The following is a 22,958-nucleotide window of genomic DNA, read 5'->3' on the forward strand; positions in this document are numbered from 1 at the left end:
CCCCCCCCCCCCCCCGAGACAGGGTTTTTCTGTGTAAAGCTCTGGCTGTCCTGGACTCTCTTTGTAGACCAGACTGGCCTCGAACTCACAGAAATCCACCTGCCTCTGCCTCCTGAGTGCTGGGATTAAAGGTGCATTTTACCATGCCTGGCTTTTTCTACTACTTTGTATAATCCCAGTATTCCACTAGTCTTAGGTAGTACATAACTGTCAAGCATGTCCCTTCCTCTATATATTTTCAACAATCACTACTTTGGTTCAGAAATTACTAACTACATAATACATGAATATAATACAAAACACCAAGAGTATAAAGAAGTATTCAATAGAAAAATAAATCTCCTCTTTCCCATATCTAGTATGCATCCTTCCACTAACCCACCACCTCTCCTCGGGACACCTACCAAAGTGTTCTTCCTTCTGGTAACTCCTGGTAGAATGTCCCAATAATGGCTTGAGTGTTTCCTGTCCTTTGAAATTAATCCTCCCTCTAACTGAATCACTTTTCTAAAGTGAAGGGAATATGGTGGCTTGATGGAATTATAACTTACTCCTATGGTGCACTGAACTGAAAGGGTTAAACTAAGAGTAACTTTTAAATATTGTATACGACAAATATAATTAACAAAATGTACTGAAATCACTATCCTTTACTACACTCACAAACGTATTTCATTTTCTTTTTCAGTATTGTTTTTTTTTTTTTTTTTAAGATAAAATCTCACTATGTATCCTAGACCGGCCTTGAACTAGTAGCTTTCCTAACTATTGGATTTCAGACAAGTACCACCATAGATGCCATACAACTGAAATTGTCTTAACAATCCTGCTTCCTCTAATAGAGAAAAATAAAATACAGTAAGCACTATAGCTGCCAATCAATTTTTGTCCACTGCTACAGACTAAAGTCAAAGCCTTGCTCACGATAGGCAAAAACTCTACCACTGAATTACATTTTCCATCTTCAATTTTATTTTTTTAGTTTTACCTTGCTTGAGAATAGATCCCACTATGTAGACCTGGCTGACCTTGAACTCCTTAAGATTGACCTTCTTCTGCCTCCAGAGTGCTGGGATTAAAGGTGTGTGCTTCCATACCTAGCCCCACCTTTACTTCTAAATAAATATCTATAGAACAGAAGTGTTACTCATCCTCAACAAAAATTATTATCTTTAGTCACCTACAACAATTTCACAATAATTAAAATTTCAACTTATAAATCTTTAAAACCTGGTGGTCAGTATTCACCAAAAAAATAAAAAATAAATAAATAAAAATGTTTTTTAATTAAAATAAAAGCTTCAGTAGGAATTAATAAAGAGCCAGTTTCCAAAGCCTCTCACCAGACTAAGCCAGACTCCTCCGAGTCACCTTTTCAGCTAGGTCTGACCTTAGACTTTTCCTGAGCCTTTCTCTCAGTTCCATTTTAGAAAGAATCTTGCTGAGCCAGTTTGGGCCCAGTATGTGACTATGGCAGCATCTGATCAAACTCCTCACTACTCCCTCAGCCTCAAGGATTTAACATCCTGGCCCATTTTTAGCAAAAACCCTATAGAGTTGATTCAACAAGAATCCTCCTGTCCTGATGTTTTCTCTTAGTAATTTTCTATCGACTGGCTCCTTCCTTGTTTCTCAGCCCTAAACTCCTAGTTTTTCTTACTCCAATTTGAGCTTTACCTCTCTGCCTTACTGCAAGCCTCCATTGTAACCATTCCTTATGAACAGCCTTCCTAGACATCACAAATAAATGAAATCTTTCCACAAAATAGCTCCATTTACTAAAGTTGCTAATAAAAATTACAGTGACAGGTTGACACTATTTCTAATAGTTACATACCAACTTTTGCAACTCACCTTAACATTCTTCAGCCCCTTTTCAAAGAGACTAAGCATCTCAGAGAGTTTATTGTCAGAATGTACATTATAAATGGTCTGACTGCGTTGCTGAAGTAAACCAATAATGTATTCATTTTCAATCTGCTCATGCATTTTAAACTCCTTGAAAGTAGCATATAAAGACTGGAGAAGAGCACGGAAGTCATTGTTGTTGGAAAAGTTGGTTTTAGAAAGCTAAATATAAAAATTTTAAAAGACATAGTTAATAGATGCAAACAGGAGACAATGTAACAAGAAACATTCAAATGTATACCTACATTTTTGTTCATAGAAAGATATTTCCTTTATAACAATTACATTATAGTACAAATAAAAGAAATTCATAATATAATAATTTGTAGTTGTAAAATTTAAAAGTACCCCAGACCAGGAAGCTGCTGGTTGGCATTCTCAAGTACTTGGTGATACAAAGGGGGTGGGGAGCACATACTTTATTTAAATAAAAACAATCAGACGCATTTCCCTCCAAGCTTAAATAGAGGCAAGCACACCAAAGGCACATACATTAGAAGAGTAAGCTTAGAATAATGTGGCTTCTTTTTCTCTGTTCAAAATATTCTTAATGCTATCACACTACTTCTACAATTTAAACATTGGAAAACATTTCACGACAGTTTAAAAGTTGAAACTGATATGTTTAAGCAATAAGTATAAAATATTGAGCTATTAAATTTAAGAGAAGAATATATTTTCACACACACATACCCTTTATCCCCTCTGAAAACAGAGAACAAAATGCCTATACTTCACAGGGTTATCATATTCATTTTTATAAATTCAGGTACTTTCTGCTCTGTTGCAATAATCTTTGAGCAGCTATGATAAGACAGACACTGTTCCACGTACGTGTGAACACACAGGGGGAACAAAATGAAGATCTCTGCCTTCATGGAGTTGACACTCAACTGAAGAGAAGATAATCAATAGTTAAACATAATACATGAGTCAATCATGTAGAACAGGGATTGCCAACATTTCTGTAAAGTCAAACAGTAAATATTTTAATTTTCCCAGGATATAAGCCTAAACCAACTATTTAACTCTGCCACTACAGCCCAAAAGAAATTACACATGATATTTAAGAAAATGACTGTTAGTTTATTCTATAAAACCTTGTATTACCTTGTATTTAAGGACACCGAAGTTTAAAGTTTAATATAATTTTCACATGTCACAAAATATTTGTTTTCAACTATGTAACAATGTAAAAATAATGCTTAGCTTCTTCCCATATTACAAATAATATGTATAACAGACGATGAAATTCTCACTTCAGAGTTTAAGAATGTTCAGAAATACAAAATGGGGAGAGGAGGCGCTGGAGAGATGGCTCAGAGGTTAAGAGCACTGGTTGTTCTTCCAGAAGTCCTGAGTTCAATTCCCAGGAACCACATGGTGGCTCACCCACCAAATCAGATTACAAGCTTTATTAGTGGCTAATAGCTACAAGTAGCACCACAAATAATTTTACTTAATTGGGGGGAGGTGCTAGGGGGTGTTTTAAAAGTCTTAATGTAAGAAGCTAGGGATATGGCTGAGCAATCGAAAGCCTCCCTAACGAGCACAAGGCTGTATAGGTTTGTTCTGAACCCCAGGAGAAAAAAGTTCTTAGTAGACATACGACATTAATAAAAAGTACTGACAAGCCAGGCAGTGGTGGGGCACACCTCTAATCCCAGCACTTGGGAGGCAAAGGCAGGCAGATCTCTTTGAGTTCGAGGCCAGCCTGTCCTACAGAGTCCACACAGTCAAGGATACAAAGAGAAACCTTGTCTGGGGGAGATGAAGGGGGAAGATCACTAACATCCATAAACTTTTAATGTACCAAAAGTATACAATACACTCATGAGCAAACTATTCCGTATTTGAAAGTTACTAACACAGTAGATCTGAAGTGTATTTTTCTTCTATCTATACACAAATTATAACTATGTTAATGAATGGGTTAATCAATTACATTTAGGTAATTATTAAATACCATAAATGTATACCATATCACTGTATATCTTGAATTTATAAAACTTTGTTAACTGTACTTTAAAGCTGGGAGAAAAATAATCAGATTTGAAGCATGCTTTCTGGTGAGAAAAGTGTTTATACAATAGGTGAAGAAAGTTTCATTTGTATTAAATCCTTAATATTTGTTGCATTGATGAATAAATGAACAAGGCCAAAACAAAGACTAAATATAGAAAAGGGAAAACAAGTTCTTAAGCTATGACCCACATCAATTTTTCTCTACATAAAAATAATTTTAATTTGATACTAAAAGTTAGTGGATTTAATAGTTAAAAGCATATCCATGCCACAACTCAGTGGTAGAGCACTTAGCATGAACAAGTGCCTGAATTCAATCTTCAATAACACCAAAACAAACAAACAAACAAAAAATGCCAGGGCACACACAACACAACTCTTTAAAATTTAATCTATGTGAATGGCTTTCTTAAAATGGTATTTGCGTCTATAAAGACAGACAACCACTTAGACTTGCATAAGCCTGGACACTAGCAATCTATTTTTAGGTTATACTGCAGCTTATAGTGTACTGGAGTCTAAACTGCTTAGAAATATTTGCTTTTTCTTAAGACACATTACAGTATAGGTTTATCGTGCCCATTTTACAGACTAGAAAATAAAACAGGCTGGGAAAACTATCCTAAATCATATAACTACACAATAATGCAGATTTAGCTTCTGTAACTAATTTATGTCACAGATAAAATGTCTATCCCACACAGAAAGCTATCTCTTTAGATCCAAGGCAGTAACTGGTCAGAATAATTGCTCCAAAACAAAGGTCTCACTGTAAGGACACTGTCCCCCAGGAGATAAAGGGACAGGTCTGGGGACAGTTTAGTTTGTCACCAACAGAGAGCGCTACTGACATAGGGTGGGTATGAGCCAAGAACTGGCTAAGCATTTTACAGTGCAGATGACAGCCCCCACAACAAATTATGTAGCCGAAAATGTCAACAGTGCTTCAGCTGAGAATACTGCTCCAGACCAAGTGTTTTCTAAACACTGTTTAGTACAAATGACCTTGTCAGTCCCTGACTACACAAAAAATGATAAAGAAATGCAGTGAAACCTAGAGAACAAACATTTCAAAGATAATTCAGGAAAAACTATCTCCTTCTGTGATCAGGAATGTATTTACATTTCCACTTTCCTTTTCTAATGCTATTTATGATGCACAAAGTTGATTTTTGGCCTACTAGTGGCTCATAAGATACTGTGAAAAACGCTCTATGGTAGAATGAAAGCTCACTAGTAGCCTGCACATTAATATACTCTGGTGCCACCAACTCAACAAAGACCCTACACAAAACAAAACACACATAACCAACAAACAGTACAACAATAACATGCCATTTTTCACGTGAGAATGCATAACTGATCTTCTGTCTCAAGACACTGTACAGCTAAAACATAAAGGCTGGACTTAAACCTGATTGCCAAGAACACTGTAACATAAAGCCAGTAAGTTTAAAAAAAAAAAAATAGTAATACAGTAGGAATGCAAACATTAACACTCCAGATGCAGTTTTTATTTTCTGTCCAATTCTCCCAATCATATACTTTCAGTTAATCAGAAGTATATATATACACTCAACGAAGAAGCTTTAGAATACTCTGGCCAAATTTACAGATGTAAAAAAAAAAAAAAAAAAAAAAAAAAAGACCTACAAATGAACAGTTTTGCATAAAATAGTAATAAGCAACAAGTGAGGTAATGCTAAAAAAAAAATGTGGGTGTTAAAGGAAGAAAAAAAAATCTAGGATTAAAATTCAGGCTCTACTAATTGCTGAGTGAGCTGGGTAAGTTATTTAACCACTAAGACTATTTCCTCACTTTTAAACGAGGGATAACACTTGTCTTACAAAGCTCTTGTAAGGATTATCGAAAAACTGTCAGTATGTAGTAAGAATCCATTAAATTCCTCTTCCTTCCCCTCAGCTCAAAATTCAGTATTATTCACTAAGTCAATCTTCCCAAATGCTAGTACAGTTTTACAGAAATGTAGAAAAATAAAGAAAAGAAAAACTGACCATAAAGCTACATTTGAGTTTCAGAAAGTCATCTACTCAATTTTGCATTTACTTTCTTCTTAGTTTCAGTTATAAAATATCTTTTTAAAATATTCAAAGTAGAGGACACTTTTAATATCCCTTCTTGAAGAATTTAGGCAGCCCCTAACTGCTTTCACCACTGGGGGTGCTGTTTTGTCTACATGTGTATCTGCACCGCATGCGTGTCTGATGCCAGTGACGACAGAAGGGGACATCAGCTCTCCTAGAACTGAAGTTACAGACTGTTGGAAACTGCCATGTTGGTACTGGAACTAGAGCCTGGGTCCTCTGGAAGAAAAACTACTGCTGTTAATTGCTAAACCACTCTCTAACCCCTTACTTCAACTTTTTTATACCTCGTCTATCTATATAGAAATCTGGATCTTTATAGGATCCATGTAGCTATTCTCAGAAATCAATTCAGAGACCATTCCTGATGTTCACTGTGGACATGACCACCTACTGTCTTCCTTTTGCTCCCACTGCGCTCTTCTTGGATTTCTGTATTAGCACAGGTGATAGTGGGTACCAACTGCGAACTCCTAGGAACAACAATCACATTTCACAATGCCAACAGAAACCACTGCAGGGCAGAAGAAAAGAAGTAATAGAAATAAGTTTTGACGATTGAAGGCAGTGCTGAATATTGGGAAGAAAATGGGGAAAGGATTATCTACCATTTGGTGTAAATTTTTACTACACTCCCTCCAATTTGGAAGGTCAATGAATTATGAAACAGGATTCTCAGCAGATTGTTAGGAAGCAAATCAAAAGCTACTGCAGCTTCAGATGAAGAAAATTAAGCTGGGAGTCTTAATACTGATTTGGGTGGTTATGGGTCTATCACTAGCTTACATAAGCGCTTACCTAGGCAATGAGGGCCTACAAATCCCCAGGTGTAACTCAGAAACAAACAATACTTTTACTTGTGCCAAAGGCCTGTTGTCTGCATAGCAGAGATAAAGAGACCTTTCCATAGCACCTTTTCCAAAAACAAACAAAGCCAGTAAGACAAAAGTACCAAGATAAAATAAAAAGTGCATGCTCAAAAATCACACACAGACACACACAAAACAAAAAACTATGGAGTCTGTTTTTTATTGACCAACTACTCCTGGGCAACTACTACTTTCTCTAATGGGTTTCGCCATTAGAGAAAACTAGGTATCAGTTGCAAATAGGTTCTAGATTAGGGGTGGGACTTTGTGTTCACTTTTCCTTCTCAGTGTTTATATTTTGTGTGGATGACATTTTTACATGGGAAACTTCACATTAAAATATTATACAGCAATATTTAACATAATCTGTGACAATTTAAGAATAATTCACTCTAAGTAAATTGCTCAAAGCATAGAAAGGTGATTTGATGCTTCCAAAGAAATGATTTTTCCAATATGCTGTGTTTTACAAGTCTAATACTGGGAATAAAATTGAAATCTTTACAGCTTCTGGATATTCTTGGTCAAAATTTAGAATGCTGTGAGATAGCATGCTTTGCAGCTTTTTTAGTTTTAACCAAAGGCTAGTTCTGACTGCAGTTTTTACTGGAGGCTGTTGGATCTGTATCCTTGATCTATACAACTAAAAGAAAGACAACGACAACATATCTTCATATGACAAACTAATCAAAACAAATCTTAATTCTTTAAGGCTCTTCTCCCACCACAAAATACTTATTTTCCCATTTTTGCTCACAAAAGACGCCCAGAGAACCTTCTACTGGCCATTGTTAACTAGAAGAAAGGATGAGGGCCATGGCGCATGCCTTTAATTCCAGCACTCGGGAGGCAGAGGCAGAAGGATCACAGAGAGTTCGAAGCCAGCCTGGTCTACAAAGTGAGTCTAGGACAGCCAAGGCTACACAGAGAAACCCTGTCTCAGAAAACAAACAAAACAAAAATGAAGAAAATTCCTGTACAGTCTTTTTTCCTTCATTAAATTACCTTGGTCAGAGTTACAAAAACTGGACATTTAGTATTCTTAATGAATATATATGATAATTTCATTAACTACATTCAACTAATTCAGAATTAATGACTTTTTTACAACGCTGGCAATAAACCACTGGCAAGTCTGACCAAAGCTGTACCAAATTTAAAACGCTTTATTAAATTACTTAATGCAAGAGAGAACATTTAACTACTGAGAATTATTTGACTCACTTTTTTTGAAGTCAACTGCATTTTCAAAATTTGTTCAAATATTCTCAAACATAAAAAGGAGATACAAAAATAGTGACTGTGCCCACTATGATGACAAATGTCTGTAGCTCTTGAGCCAAGAAGGTGGAAGCCGGACAATCAAGAGTTCAAGGCCAGCCTCTGCAAAGTAGCATGTTCAAGGCCAGCTTGTACTATGGGAGACACTGTATTAAAAATAAGATCAAAACAAAAGAATAATGACTGACTTTCTCAGTTTAAAAAAAAAGGTTGGGCAGTATATGACAAATGCTGATTGGGAAGATCATAATCCTTTGGCAATTTTTTTTTTTTTTTTTGAGACAGCATTTCTCTGTGTAACAGCCCTGGCTGTCCTGACTTACTCTATAGACCAGACTGGACTCAAACCCACAGAGATGCACCTGCCTCTGCCTCCTGCTAGGATTAAAGGCAATCTGAAACATTTTAAGATGTGCTAGCCAGGTGTGGTGGGTGGCCCAAGCCTATAATCTCAGCCAGCCTGGTCCACAGAGTGAGTTCCAGGACAGCGAGGAATGCACAGAGAAACCCTGTATGGAAAAAAAACAAAACAAAACAAAAACAAAAAGAAAATAAAAAGAAGAAAAATACTTAGAAAGCTCATAGGAAGAGGTACAAATTGGCAAATTTTCCCCTGTATCATCAGAGTCTCTGAACTACCTCTTCCCAAAATTAGCCAGAGAAAAGCCTTGGGTTCGATTAGTCCTGATTTAATTCCCCTTTTGCTTTTTGAAAAAAATGAAAAAACTTTTTGCTTTTCCTTTCCTGAAATTAAAGGAAAGTGTGATCCTGATTTAATTCCCCTTTTGCTTTTTGAAAAAAATGAAAAAACTTTTTGCTTTTCCTTTCCTGAAATTAAAGGAAAGTGTGAAGGAAAAAATTTTTTTCAAAAGGTGAAGATTACAAAAATGAAGATAATACGTATTCGTCTGCTCAAGGATTAGCCAATCCTGAAGCTTCTTGATAGATCGTAATCACTCTCAATGTACTAACTTTCACCTGAGAGCTCTAAATTATACTTGATATCTGGGTTCTATGCTCAAAGACTCCAATTTGAATGAGGATTCAGGCATCAGGATTTTAAACAGCTTCGGGGTTAATTAATAAGAAACCAAAGGGAGAACCGTGATCCTAAACAGTCCTGGAGTTTAAAAGTACACCTGACACGGACTGGCTCTGGGTTTTGTTTTTCACATCCCAAAATGGAGGGAGAGAAATGGTTGTGGGGCAGAATTGTTAAGATCTGAAACTTCAAATTGCTGGTCTTCTGTGGCCTACCAGTGAAAACATTGGGCTCCTTCCTAGAACCTCTCTGGGTTGAAAGACAACTCTTGTTTGCTGTTAGTAGTGATGATGCTAATTCTATGTAATCTCTGAAAATGCCATTTACTCTTATGTTTAACTAATAATTACTAAACAGCGATTTATGTGGTTCATTTTTATTAAACACATGACTGCCCAGAGTTTATTCATATATGACCTACCAAACATAAGCTGACAATTGGGGATTTTAACAATCACTAGAAAAAGGTCCTCAACTCATCTTCACAAAAGTGCTTCTTCAACTTAGGCTACATCAATTAAAAGTCCAAAGCGCGTTCCACAGCAAATCAACTTTTCGTAGGGCCCCCTCTCCTTTGACTCCAGTTAAAAAAAAAAAAAAAAAAAAGCCAATAGAGAAGCAGCTATCTCGGGACAAAATGTACAAGGAATACATATTCGGGAAAATAAAAACTGTAAAGGAAAGAGGAGAATCAGAAATGCAGAGCGCAGGTACCGGGCTTGTGTACGGAACTAAACCAGTGCAAAGCTGGAAGGTAAAAAATACAAATAAATAAGCCTGCTCCAGGGGGCTGCAAGACGCAACCGGTGGAGGCAGGAAGCAAGTCAGAGGTCCAGAGAGAGGATGCAGTGTGTTAGCAAAGCAACTCCGAGAGCTCGAAGGGGCCGGGCAGGCAGTACTGCGGCGACGAGCAACCGCAGGAGCGGCCTGCGGACGCCAACCGGGGAGCCCCCGCGGACGGCCGACCTGGGTCCCCACGACCCCGGGCGGACAGCGGCGGAGGCCCCGGAGTGCCCCTCACCCCGGCTCCCCGAGGGCAAGGTCCCAGGCCGCGGCCAACGCGGGCAGAAAGGTGCGGGAGGCGCGCGGGCAATCGCTTGCTCGCTCGCACGGCGCCAACGCGGGAGGTTGCGGGAGGCGCGCAGGCCAGGCCGCCGGGGACCCGCCCGCTCCTCCGCGCCGCCCTCCGCCCCGCGCTCCGTTTACCTTGTCGCAGTAGCGTCCCACCAGCTGCTTCATCCGCCAGTGCGGGGCGGTGAAGACGTCCACTTCATCGGGGAAGGGCGCCATCGCCACAGCCTCAGCGTCTGCCACAGCAGCCGCGACCGCCGCCTCTCCATAGAACACCCTCGCCGCGGGGTAGAGGCGGTGCGCCCCCCCGTGCGCATGCGCCCGCCCCGTCGGCGCGCGCGCCCGGGCAGCTCCGCGAGCCGTGACGCGGGGGCGCGCGGGCCGCCGCCATGCGGTGCTGCGGCCCACGTGACCGGCGCGGTTCCCACCTCTGCTCTGCAGGCTCGTTCCTAGTCCTCTTCCCGTGCTGACCGTTTCATCCCGTAAAAACGCACTATCTGAGGGCGGGAGCCATCTAGGGTGCTCCTCTGTGTGCCTGGCCTTCCGGCGGGGGCCACCCGTCCTGCGTGGTGTGGTCGAGCCTGTGTCCCCTTGCCGGGATGACGATGCTCGCCCAGGGCCCCCAGCCGCCTTCTCTGCTTAGGCGTTTGCTAGGCGGGGGCAATGGTGGCCCTGGGCCTAGCTAGCATAGCCTCCTCCCTGTGGTTGAGGCCTGGGGACCCTGCAGCCTCTCCAACCTCACCCCCCTTCCCCACCCAAACCTCCCGGCGCGAAGGTTAATGTGAGGTTGGGAGGCTGGCCATGGGGGAACTGAAGACACCAGAGGGAGGACGGCCACCTTAGCCCGGGAACATCAGCCCCAGAGCGGCCAGATGTGCCTGCTGCTGCTGGGGGAAGGGCGAGCCATCATGGCTGTCTTAATAGGGAAAGAGCCTTAGCACAAATCCCACCATTTTAAGCCGAAGAGACTCAGACAGGAAGAGCCACAAATGAGGTCACTGCCCAGGGAAAGGCCAGTAGGTCTCACCCCTACGCGTCACCTGCCCTCGTCTAAACCCTCCAGTTGACTTTTTCCACTTATTGAAGCAGCTTTAGGACTGATGGAGAAATGGGAGAAAGGAGGGCAAAGCTGAAAACCTGGGGAGGGCGTCTCGCTTTCCTCATTGCCATAAACTGTGCTATCGTCACCTCTGTATTTCCTACCACAGATTCATGACACTGGGTAAAAGGAATCAAACGGTCAGAAACGGAGTAGAAGGAGGCAAGAAAGAACCCTGGGCTGCATCTATGTAGTTCTAATCTCGCCATTTGAAAGTAACACGCAAAGCGAGCAGGCAGACAGACTCTCTGAATCAGATGAAAATTAGGTTCATGGTTTCAGCAAACCCTAGTTGTACTAATCATGGTTTCTGTGTTCTGACCGCAGTATTCTCTTAGGTGAAATGGGGGGGGGGGTGGGGCGGTAAGACCTACTTCGTAAGATTTTAAGGAGAACCAAGTTCATGTATTGGAAGCGTTACTAGGAATACCTGGATCACCATAAATACTATCTGTAAAGAGTATTAAAACAACTATGGGGTAGGAAATTAAGACATTGCCCAGGGTTTCACAAATCAGCAAGTGAAAATGCTGGCCATATGTAAAAAGAAATTTAAAAAAAATAAAAGGAAAATAAAAAAAGAAATTAAAAAAAAAAAAAACAAATGAACAAAAAACTGGCTTATTGAACTGAAAAGTTTCTGGCCCATCTCTCCTTCCCCTGACCCCACTCACTCTTTTTCTTCCCTCTGTTACCTTCTTACCCTGTTTTCTCTCCCGCCCCCTCCCCCCTTCTGCTGTTTCAGTAAGGCTTTGTTTTTTGTTTGTTTTAATAGGTCTCAGAAGACATTTGCTCACTCTATTTGTTTCATCCTGATCTTTCACTCTAGCTATCTTGGAATGCAGAATCAGACTTCCAAGTGTGCCAGTAGTCACGTACTGCTGCATGACTAGGTTGTTCTCTGTAGCTGGAACAAGGTCTGTCAGAATAAAGAACAAGGAAAGCACCTAGCACTGTGATTTTTCTCATTTTAACTAGGAATACACCACAGTGTGTGTCTCATTCACCTACGTGCATCCCTGTTGCTCGCTGGCACATCCCTAGGACAAAGCACATTTCATAGGTGTATAACAGCAAAAATCGCTACCCACAAACTGAGTTTCACTCTAACCCAGCTTGGAAGGTTTGTGGTCCACTAAGAAAATACCAGTTTCTTTGGACTTTGGCTTATTTCAAGGGATTTGTTTCAAGGACTAAAATGAAAGAAACAAATGATTTTTAAAAATAAGGTCATTTTCCCTTTCAAGGAAGCGGTTAACATTATTCTCATGGGCTGAGGTCAGTTAATAACCTGGATATAGATATGACTAATTCATGTTGAACTTTAGCTTGAGACAAGCCTCATGGTGTTGGACTGTCACTGTAAGTTCCTACAGTCACAACAGATTTGAATGGTTGCTAAAGTCCAGGCTGGCAGTTCAGTCATCTCTCTGTGATCTCTTCAGGTATGACAACAGACAAATTCTACAGGACCGTCTATCCACTTAGCACCGCAAAGGGGCCACATCGTATATGTGAACAGAGCAGTGAAAGCCCATGGGACAGAATACCTCCTTGGACTGTGGCTTTGTTTTATCCTCCTTCTCATTCTTACGGGAAACAAGCAAGCATGCAGTGGGGAGGGTGTCAAACTGTGCTCCAGAAAGCTGACATACACTGGCAGAAGGCCTTTTCTGAGAATTTCCAGCTGTATTTTTGAAGGGTTGAAGAATAACTGGTTAGAATTCTAAGGTATATAACTTAGTTTTTACCAGAAGTGATCATCATCGCTAGTGAAAGCAGGGCTAGAGAGAGCACCCAGCGGTTAAGAACACTGGCTTCATTTCCTCTAGAAGGCCTGGGTTCAATTCCCAGCACCACATGGTGGCTCATCTGACCTTCACGGGAATCAACAGGCATGTATGTGATAAATAAACATACATGTAGACAAACACCCATATACACAAGCAAATAATTTTTTTAATAGCCAATCAACACCTGTTACAATGAGGCAAGTTGATTTAGGGCTACACTTTCAGAAAAAAAAATGATGGCATTGCTGAAAGAAAATATAGCTAGTGAGTTGAAATGCAAGGCCAAATGTTCTTGGGGTGTTTTTTTTCCTCATTTTGTTTTTTTTTTTTTCCTCGTTTTTATATGCAAATACAGTTTGACTACAGCAACCCCTGTGGGGGTGGGGGGAGAAAGAGAGAGAGAGAGTGGTTGATCCCTCAGGTTCTTCCCCTCAGGTATGTTGCTGTGTGCGTTTGTTTACTAGGACTGTCGTCATAACATCCTGGGTGACATAACATCCTGGGTGATATAACATCCTGGGGGACTTGAACAACAGAGTTTGGCTGTATAGCCCATGTTGTATTGGAACTTGTGGCAATCTTCCTGCCTTAGTTTTCTAAGCCCTTGTATTACAAACATGCACAACCATGCCTACTTCTTTGTTGTTTGTTTTTCCGGGACAGGATTTCTCTGTGTTGGCGTGGCCTTCCTGGAACGCACTCTTTGGCCTTGAACTCACAGAGATTCACCTGCCTCTGCTTCCAGGTGCTGGGATTAAAGGCTTCCGCCACCACGCCAGGCTACAAAATTCTTTTGGGGTTTTTGTTTTTTCTTCAAAATTCTTAAAGAATTAACAAAATGGGAGCTGGAGAGATGGCTCAGAGGTTAAGAACACTGATTGTTCTTCTAAAGGTCCTGAGTTCAATTCCCAGCAGCTCCATGGTGACTCACAACCATCTGTAATGTGATCTGATGCCCTCTTCTGGCCTGTAGGTATACATGTAGTCACAGTACTGTATACATAATAATAAATAAATAAATCTTTTTTTAAAAAAAGAATTAATAAAATGTTAGTTAAAACAATAGAAGTGGAAAGGTCAGGGTGTTACTCAATGGAGGCAGAGGCAGGTGGATCACTGTGAGTTCAAGGCCAGCTTGGGCTACAAAATGAGTCCAGGAAAGCAAAGACTACACAGAGAAACCCTATCTCAAAAAAAAAAAAAAAAAACAAAACAAAAAAAAATTTTTTTCTGTACATACTTACAATGTGCTTTAATGACGGTCACGCTCCTCTTATTTTCTCAATAAATGTTGTAACTCAATACCAGCTTGGATGCCCAATCAAAGCTTCTATTCTGGGCTGTGTTTGCAGGTTGTACTGGCCTGATGGAAGGTGGCTGGTTTTATAGCCAGCTCAACTCAGCTATTTTACCTTGTACTAAGTATCACAAGAAACTAGAATGAAAAACCAATAAGCTTCTGTAAATTGTTGGATTTAGTCATTGTAATGATGAAATCTGGTGGGCAATTGCCTAATCCCATCCACAAACGGGGAAATGTTTACAGAAATACCAGTCTGTTTCCTTCCTTTCTAGCTCTGACTGAGGTTGAGGAGAGGGGGCACTACACAGGGGATGACACACAAAAACTTCCGAGTATAAAAATATTCATAGTTATATAAAGTAACTGAAATTTTACAAAACTAAAAGCCATATGGACAAAAACAAAAGGATCCTCATTGTTCTTTTGTTTTTGTTTGTTTGTTTTTGTTTTGTTTTTTGAGACAGGGTTTCTTTGTGTAGCCTTGGCTGTCCTGGAACTCTCTTTGTAGACCAGGCTGGCCTCGAACTCACAAAGATTCTCCTACCGCTACCTCCTGAGTGCTGGGATTAAAGGGGTGCGCCACCACACCCAGCTTTCCCTATTTTTTGTTTTTGTTTTTGTTTTTTGCCACTGCTCTTCTAAAACAGCCCTGAGCACATGAAACTCTGGCCTGAATTCAAAGACACTGCCAATGACAGTCCCACCCTAGGGACACATTTTTCTCCACTGCAGCCTTGGCCTGGGATGCTGCTCAGTGATGAAGGGACACTAACAAAATAGATAAATAAATAAAACACTGCTAATCTAAAGCACATGAAATAATATCTGTGTCAGGTAAGTACTATTCTGTTCTAGGTAATCAATCATCATCAACAAGTAGATAAGTCAGTCGATGGTTGTATCACCTACAATCGAGTATTACTATGTGTAACCAGGGTGGCTGTGACTAGTTTACTCACCACCCTAAATTTCTCTACCAAGGGGACTCTTTTCAGTTACTTTGATCGTTTTCCTTGTTTCCAAGATTATAACAAAACTGTTATGCTTGTGATTGATTTCTGTCTTTTAGGGGCTGGGTGTAAATTTTGGTGACTTGTGCATGCTAAGCACATACTCTTGAATTATCTTAAAAGTATTTCTTTTATTGTTTTATTTATTATACTTACCCATTCATTGTGGGGGAACACTACACACATACTGTAAAACCAGAACCGGAGCCACATTGTTGTTAAGTCCCCATACCCTACAAAAATAAGTTTATACTGCTGATTAGGAATAAATTTCTGAGCCGGACATGGTGGTGCATGCCTTTAATCCCAGCACTCGGGAAGCAGAAGCTGGTAGATCACTGTGAGTTAGAAGCCAGCCTGGTCTACAAAGTGAGTCCAGGACAGCCAAGGCTACACAAAGCAACCCTGTCTCAAAAAAACACAAATAAATAAATAAATAAATAAAGTTCTGAGCTAGGCACGGTGGCTCATGCCTTTAATCCCAACACTTGGGAGGCAGAGGCAGATGGATCTCAGTGACTTTGAGATCAGCCTGGTCTACAAAGCGAGTCTAGGACAGCCAGGATTACAAGAGAAACCCTGTCTCGAAAAAACAAAACAAAAAGTAAATTTCTGTTTACTAAACCTATTGTACTCTGCAAAACAAGTTTTTCAACCAGGACAGAGCTTATGAGCCTATGATGTAGGGAAAGGAAGCTTACCCTGGCTAATGAGCTATGTGACCCTGTGGGGCAAAAGTGGGGAGTACAGGGGTACATGGGCCAGGACATGGAGGCCAGGTGTGAGCCAGTGGGGAGTGATCCTACTCCTGCCCATCTCAGAACAAGATTTCCGGGATTTGGACATGCCTAACGCACTCTTGCTCCAGGCCAGCTTCCCCCAGTCCCAAAGCTCCCTGACTCCACAATAGTGGGATAGAAGCCACTTCAGACGGAGTAGCTGATTACAAGTCAGGAAGAAAAGAAGGGGAGCAGGACTGTTTTATCACTCCATCAGCTGCTTCTTCAGACCTGGAATTAACTTGCGCAATGCCTCAACCCTTTCTACTCTCTGGCCACAAACTTTATCTACACCAGTACCTGACTTGCTCCACTGATAAAGGGGTATTTTTTCCTTCAGGCAAACTGGGCAAAAAGACTCTGACCAGGAGCTCTACAAAGCAAGGCTTTAGGAGTTTTACAGAAAAAGGTTCCCAGTGATTACTTCCAAGGCCACCATCAGCACTCCAATAGAGAAAGGCAAAGCTGTGGGAGGTAAGCATGAAGTCTGAGCTTTGATTAGGGGGCCATACATCCAGCTACTCCTGACTCTGTAGGGACACAGCAACTAAGCCTGGGCAGCTGATAACCTCAGCTATCAACATGCCGGGGAAGAGTCAAGAAAGCATGCAGGAGTGGAGCTGGGGGCCAACAAAGGAAGGATGGGTGTTCAAACGCACCAGGAGCACAGCCTGGGCCGGGACGAGGCCAGCAAAGCTGCCTTTACATCAGCCGAGGAAAGGAAATCTACATTCATGCCAGGAATCTCATGTTCTTATATTTCCACCCAGCTCTGCTTCCCCACTATAGCTACTTTTATATTCTTTTTACTTTCTGTGTGGTGTTTTGTCCTCATGTATGTATGTATGTATGTATGTATGCATGTATGTGTACCAGGTGCATGCTTAGTGATCATGGAGTCAGAAGAGGGCATGTAGATGGTTGTGAACCACCATCTGGGAAGAGGAAACCTAAGTTGATACAACAGTAGGATTTAACCAGTAATCCCTTATATCACAATTATTACATGTTTACCTCTCACTAAAAACAAATCTGACCTTGTAGACTTGCTGAGCTACACGGTCATCAGTGGAAAGGGACCATAGTAGATAATCACGTTCACCATACCAGGAGGCAGAGTACATGCTGTTCAAAGTTATTACCTACGTGCTTGCCCTCAGCTAAAGTAATGATAGTGGATAAAAATAAGATATCATAAACTCCATGGTACTGACAATGCCATTGTAGTAAAACTTCACTCAAAATGCTTAAATTTTGCCAAGAGTATTGACATAGCGTCTTTTACAGTGCCCTCAAAATATGGTCCTTGGAGAACCTGCATCAGAACCTTAAGAGTCATAAAAAGGATGTGACATCTGAGTCTTAACCCTAGAAATCTGAGTCAATGCATTTGGAGTAAGTCTGAGGATTCTAGAATGTTCCCTTGTAACTAAAGTGTAAGAGACACCATTCCAGTTACTGAGGATGTTTCCATAACTAAAACTTTTCAAACATGATAAGGGGATTGTAAATCCTATGGCATCATGATACCATGCTAGTGAGTACAGTGAATGGTCCCGGAGCAGCTCCTCCCTATCCCACTCAAGAATACCAAAAGCCCCACATACTCAAGATCTTGCAAAAATGACATGTTTGAATATATATATACTTCCACACACTTTCCTGTATCCTTTGAATCATAGATTTCATATTACTTTTCAGTTGCTGTGACAAAACACCATGACTTATGCGAGAAACTTGTGGGGGGTGGGGGGAAAGGAGTTTATTCTAGCCTACAGCTCCAGAGGGATGAGACCATCATGGCAAGAAGGCATGACACTAAGAGGCAGGCGCAGCAAAAGGAGCAGGAGTCAGAGAGATGGCTCCAACCACAACTGTGAAGCAGGAAGAGAGAGCTGGAAGTGGGTGGAGGCTATAGAAACTCTCAAAGCCCACACCAGTGATGTACTTCCTCCAGCAAGGCTGTACTAGTCCCAAAACAGCACCACCAAGTGGGGAGCAAGTGTTCAAGTGCCCGAAACAACAGGAGACATTCTTATTCAAAGCACAACACTTCTTTGGGAAATAATGAGGAGGAAAAAAAGCCTGTACTGTTCAGCGCAGGAAGGACCACACCCTCACAAGCATAGACACAGGCACAGGCACATGTAGGCATACACAGAGAGATATAAACACATGCAGTTCATGCTTGTATGAGTCCATGAATGTGGAAGCTAAAGGTAAGGAGGGCTAAAGAGATAATATACTAAATTTGAAAGAGTAGTACACAGAAACTTTGCCTGTGCTCAAATCTCTACTGCATATGCAACTATAGGCATGTTTTGAAATTTTTCTGAACATACATCAGGAAAACAGTGATTGTAATGCCTGGCATAGCATCCACTCAGCAAACGATAGGTATGGTAGTCAGTCACTATGACAAACTCTAAGAGAAATAAATCGAGGAAAGACTTCTGCTTCATTGTTTTCAGAGGCTTCAGTCCATTACGGGGGCGGGGCATAGGGGGCAGGGCGTGTAGCTCACAGCATGGCAGCTGGGAAGCAGAGGATACCTGGGTGAACAGGCTTCCCTTTTTCCTTCTTCCATCTAGAGACCCAGCCTAGAGGATGGTGCTCCCCACATTCAGGGTGGATTGTACCTCTTTAGTCAATCCTCTCTAGAAAAACTCTCACCAGCACATACCTAGATGTGTTCCGTACTAATATCCTAGGTGCTTCTTAATTCAAGCTGACATTAAAGGTTAGCCCTTACAACGGCCCTTACAAACGTAAGACTACATGAACTAGGATACCCCTCTCTTATTAGACTCTAGAATTGAAGCGTAAGAGCCAGTGGGTACGTATGGGTTGTAGTGATACCTCAACATACTAGCTTTGGAAATTCAATTGTCTGTCTTCAAATTCCGGCTGGTTCATTGTCTCACTACCAACAGAGTAAATCGGAACCCTTTTGCCTCTTGGAATAAGGACATTGTCATCCATATATATTGTGTTGATAACTGACCAGTGCCTTAATTTTGTTAAGTGCTTTAAAAACAAAAATTTGTTCACTTATTATTCAACAAACATATTGTAACTAACCATTTTTCTGTCCTAGTTTGTCAGGTCTTCTGTTTTCCCGTCTCTTGGTTTCTCAAGGTTTTAACCAGGTCTTCTAAATTGCTTAGGCTGAGCTTGACCTCCTGGGCTCACATGATCCATGTCAATATGGACTATGACACCACTTTCTCATGACTTCTGCTTAGGGGTGGGGGTTGTTTGTATGTTGTTTAGTTGGTTGGTTTGGCAGGCAGGATGTAGCCCAGGCTAGCTTCAAAGCCACTCTGTAGTAGAGGATGACCTTGAAGTCCTGACCCTCTTTCCTCCATCTGGCCTTACCCACAGGCATCTGTGACATCACAGACACTTTCCACATGCTCAGTCATAGGCATATCGTCACTATAGCTTTGTTGACACCCTACATGAAAAGTAAGTAAACCAATGCGTCTTTTCCATTCTTCTGAGTCCCACATTCTCATGCGGTCGTTGTGGGTTTAGGCACCTTGGTAGACAAGAGTGGCTTACTCCTTTGTGAGCATATTGTTAAGAATCCCCATGGGGGATCGCTCTAGCCCACATGTTCAGTGAAGTCGTTTGCAGTTGCAGTCCCTTAGAGTCCTGTAGTTCTTAGGATATCAGGAATGCTTTAAGTGTTCTAGAATTTCAGAGTAAATGTGAGATATAGTCACACCACTGAGGGTTTGAATCTGAAGTCTCCTCCATGGGCTATGGTGTTGGAGCACTTGTTCCCCAATTGGTCCTGCTGTTTGGGGGAGCTTTAGAGTCACTGCTAGGTGGGGCTTGGCTAGCAGAAATGGGCCACTGGGAACAGGCACTGAAAGCTAGACCTTACCTTGGTTCTAGGCATTCTTCCTCTGCATCCTGACCCACTGTCAGGCGAAGAGTTTCACACACACACACACACACACACACACACTCCCCTCATGGGCAGAATTATTCCTGCAAGACATACCTTCCCCACCCTAATCAGATGAAGTCTAGCTGAAAATATAGACAAAAACAAACTTACCTTAAGTTGTCTCTCCTATGTATTCTGATCACAGCAATGCAAATTTAACTCAATCAGGTAAAACAAAACAAAACAACAACAACAACAACATCAAACAGAATGGTGAGCTCATTCCTGTGACAAAACCTGGCCATGTGGTTCTTAAGCCTTTGGAATTAATTGGTGGGAGGAATCTGGGGGAACTTGAATATTTAGATAGATGAGAGAAGCCCTGAAGTGCTGTGAGCTTTAGCAAGTCATTCTGATGGGATTCAGAAGACCAGAGTCCCAACAGAAACACGGGCAGTTAGAGGCTGCCCGTCAGGTTTGGATGGGACTAAGGACTTACAGGGACCTGAGCTACAGCCTTAGTGAGTCACTTCAGAAAGGAATTGGATTATATTCTGCCAGTGTCCCAAAGATTTGTGTGAGGCCAAATTCAAAAGCAGCAGAACACTGTTGGTGTAGAACATGTCAAGATAGAATGCCATTCAGGCCGTGTGATGGTTACTGTTTGTTGCTGTTAGACGGGATTTCTGTGAGAATTAGAACAAAATGCTGAGAGGACAGACTTTAAAATGTGCAGTTTTGTGAGGAAAGGGGGACAAGTGCTTTAACAGCTGCAGACAAAATAGAATGTCTAAGAGATTAGAGCCATTGAGAAGGAGCCTATGCTAATACACTGGGGCAATAGGGGAAGTGCCTTGAGGGCCAATAAGGATTCCAAGATGGGAAAAATGCAAATATAAGTGAAAAGAAAGCAGCAGAAGCACCCAGCAAGGACAAGATTGTCTAAGGAAGCGTTTCCCCAGGTACTCAGAGTTCTGCAGCCAGGGCCCGTGATGGTAGCAGAATTCATGTCCTGCTGATTTTGCAGGCCTGGGTAATGCAAAAGTTATGGGGTCAAGGGGGCTTGCACCAGGATTCCGGGGATCAAGCAACATAAAACGGGGTGAGATTTCCTGGAGGGAGCCCCTGAAGCTGTGAAAATTAAGTCTAAAGTGCAATGGAGAGTCCAGGAAGTGGAGATTCCTGGAGTAAGAGATGTTTCTAGAAGAGAGCTGAAGGCATCGAGTGGAGCCAGCTCAAGTGACAGGCCAGATGTGTGCAGCAGGTCAGAGCTATGGGGGCGGAGCTTAGATGATGGCGCTACACGATTTGTTGTTTTCCCTTTTGGGTTTTGATCCCTCTCTCTCTCTCTCTCTCTCTCTCTCTCTCTCTCTCTCTCTCTCTCTCTGTCTCTCTGTCTCTCTCTGTCTCTGTCTCTCTCCCTCTCTTTCTCTTTGTGTGTGTGTGTCTGTCTCTCTCGCTGTGTCTCTCTGCCTCTGTCTCTCTCTGTGTGTGTGTCTCTGTCTCTCTGTCTCTGCCTCTCTGTGTGTGCCTCTCTGTGCTCTGTGTCTGTCTGTCTGTCTGTCTGTCTCTCTCTCTCCCATCCCCCTCCCTCTTGAAATGGAAGTTTTTACTCTGTCATTGAATGTTGGAAGTTTATAACTTGTTTATTTTCTTTTACAGGAGTGTTGTTCAGCGTTCAACAGGTGGCCTGGCTTCTGTGGCTGGCGCTTCTAGCTTCCAGAGGAGAACAGACTGACCTTGAGGTCAAAGGCCAGTTCCTCTGGCTAGAGAGCTTTAGAGTGAGGTCCCTGTGATAAGCGAGGCTCCTGGTCTCACCGGGGGAGGTGGAAATGATTCTCCACTTCCTTGTTACAGTTTAGCTCTTTTAGAATGAAATCACTGCTATCAGACAGCAGTGGAGACAAGTCTCAGACAAGAGTTCCACAGCCCATGATGATACCAGAAAGTGTTACAGCTCTCCCATTAGCTGCCACGGTAAGCACAGCAGAGAATCTGGGTGGACACCTGAAACCCTCCAGAAGGCAGGCCCAGTGAGGTGTGGCCCCAGAGGGTGCTTCACCAGCGGTCTCGCTGTGATGGGGAGGCTTCAGCAGCTGCCAAAGCAGCTCTGCCTTGACCAGCAGTCAAGTCCTGGGTGTCCAGCAGTAATTCTTTCCCAGAATAAATGGAGTCTCAGATGGTCATGGTGGAGGAATGGCCAGAGTACAAGAAAGCATGTCAGCCCACCTTTATTTATAAACCTTGGGCAGTGGGGAGGGATTTGAGGGTGAATGTGTCCAATTTGCTAGGGCTAGGGGTGCCTGTACAGTACTCATTTACATGTACTTTCCTTCACAAGAGGGAAAATACAGTATTTATTCTATGGGTGTGGGGAGAACTTCCAGGTATGATTAAAGGTCATTTGTTGAAGGCTAGAATCTTCTTAGCATAGGGTGGGGCATTTACAGGAACCTCCAGATGCTTCCTGGACAGATTTTTATCAGGAAAGGAGCAGGCCTGTAATCTTCCCTGAGGGCTATGTGATGCTCCTTAGAGGATCTGGGAGTCCCCAGATTACTGGAGAGAGAACCCTGCTGAGAAAGTGATCCCATCATATTAGACTGAGCTCAGATGGCTATCTAGACAGGCCACGCTTTGACCTCTCTAGCAGTGCCCCACACAGGAGTACACAGCTAAGAGATTGGTGTGAGTTTTAGAAGTTGCTTTAGACTTCAGTCCTTTAACAGTGTCATTGCTTAAAAGTATGAGAACTCTTGAGGTTGTGCTGAAGC

At 42.0% G+C, this 22,958-nt stretch overlaps 1 protein-coding gene across 1 annotated transcript in view; it reads right to left on the bottom strand.

The window, feature by feature from the left end:
- Positions 1 to 10,616, bottom strand: part of Fbxl5 (F-box and leucine rich repeat protein 5) — a 40,666-nt gene extending 30,050 nt beyond the window's left edge. The window contains exons 1-2 of the mRNA XM_051164870.1: positions 10,438 to 10,616; positions 1,855 to 2,070 (exon numbers count right to left, since the gene is read on the bottom strand). Of these exons, the coding sequence (XP_051020827.1) occupies positions 1,855 to 2,070; positions 10,438 to 10,521 (300 nt within the window). The 5' untranslated portion in view covers positions 10,522 to 10,616. The remainder of the gene's footprint in view (positions 1 to 1,854; positions 2,071 to 10,437) is intronic.
- Between the last annotated feature and the right edge of the window lie 12,342 nt (positions 10,617 to 22,958).

Source organism: Acomys russatus, chromosome 22 (genome assembly GCF_903995435.1).
Source record: "Acomys russatus chromosome 22, mAcoRus1.1, whole genome shotgun sequence".
NCBI classification, from domain to species: Eukaryota; Metazoa; Chordata; class Mammalia; order Rodentia; family Muridae; genus Acomys; species Acomys russatus.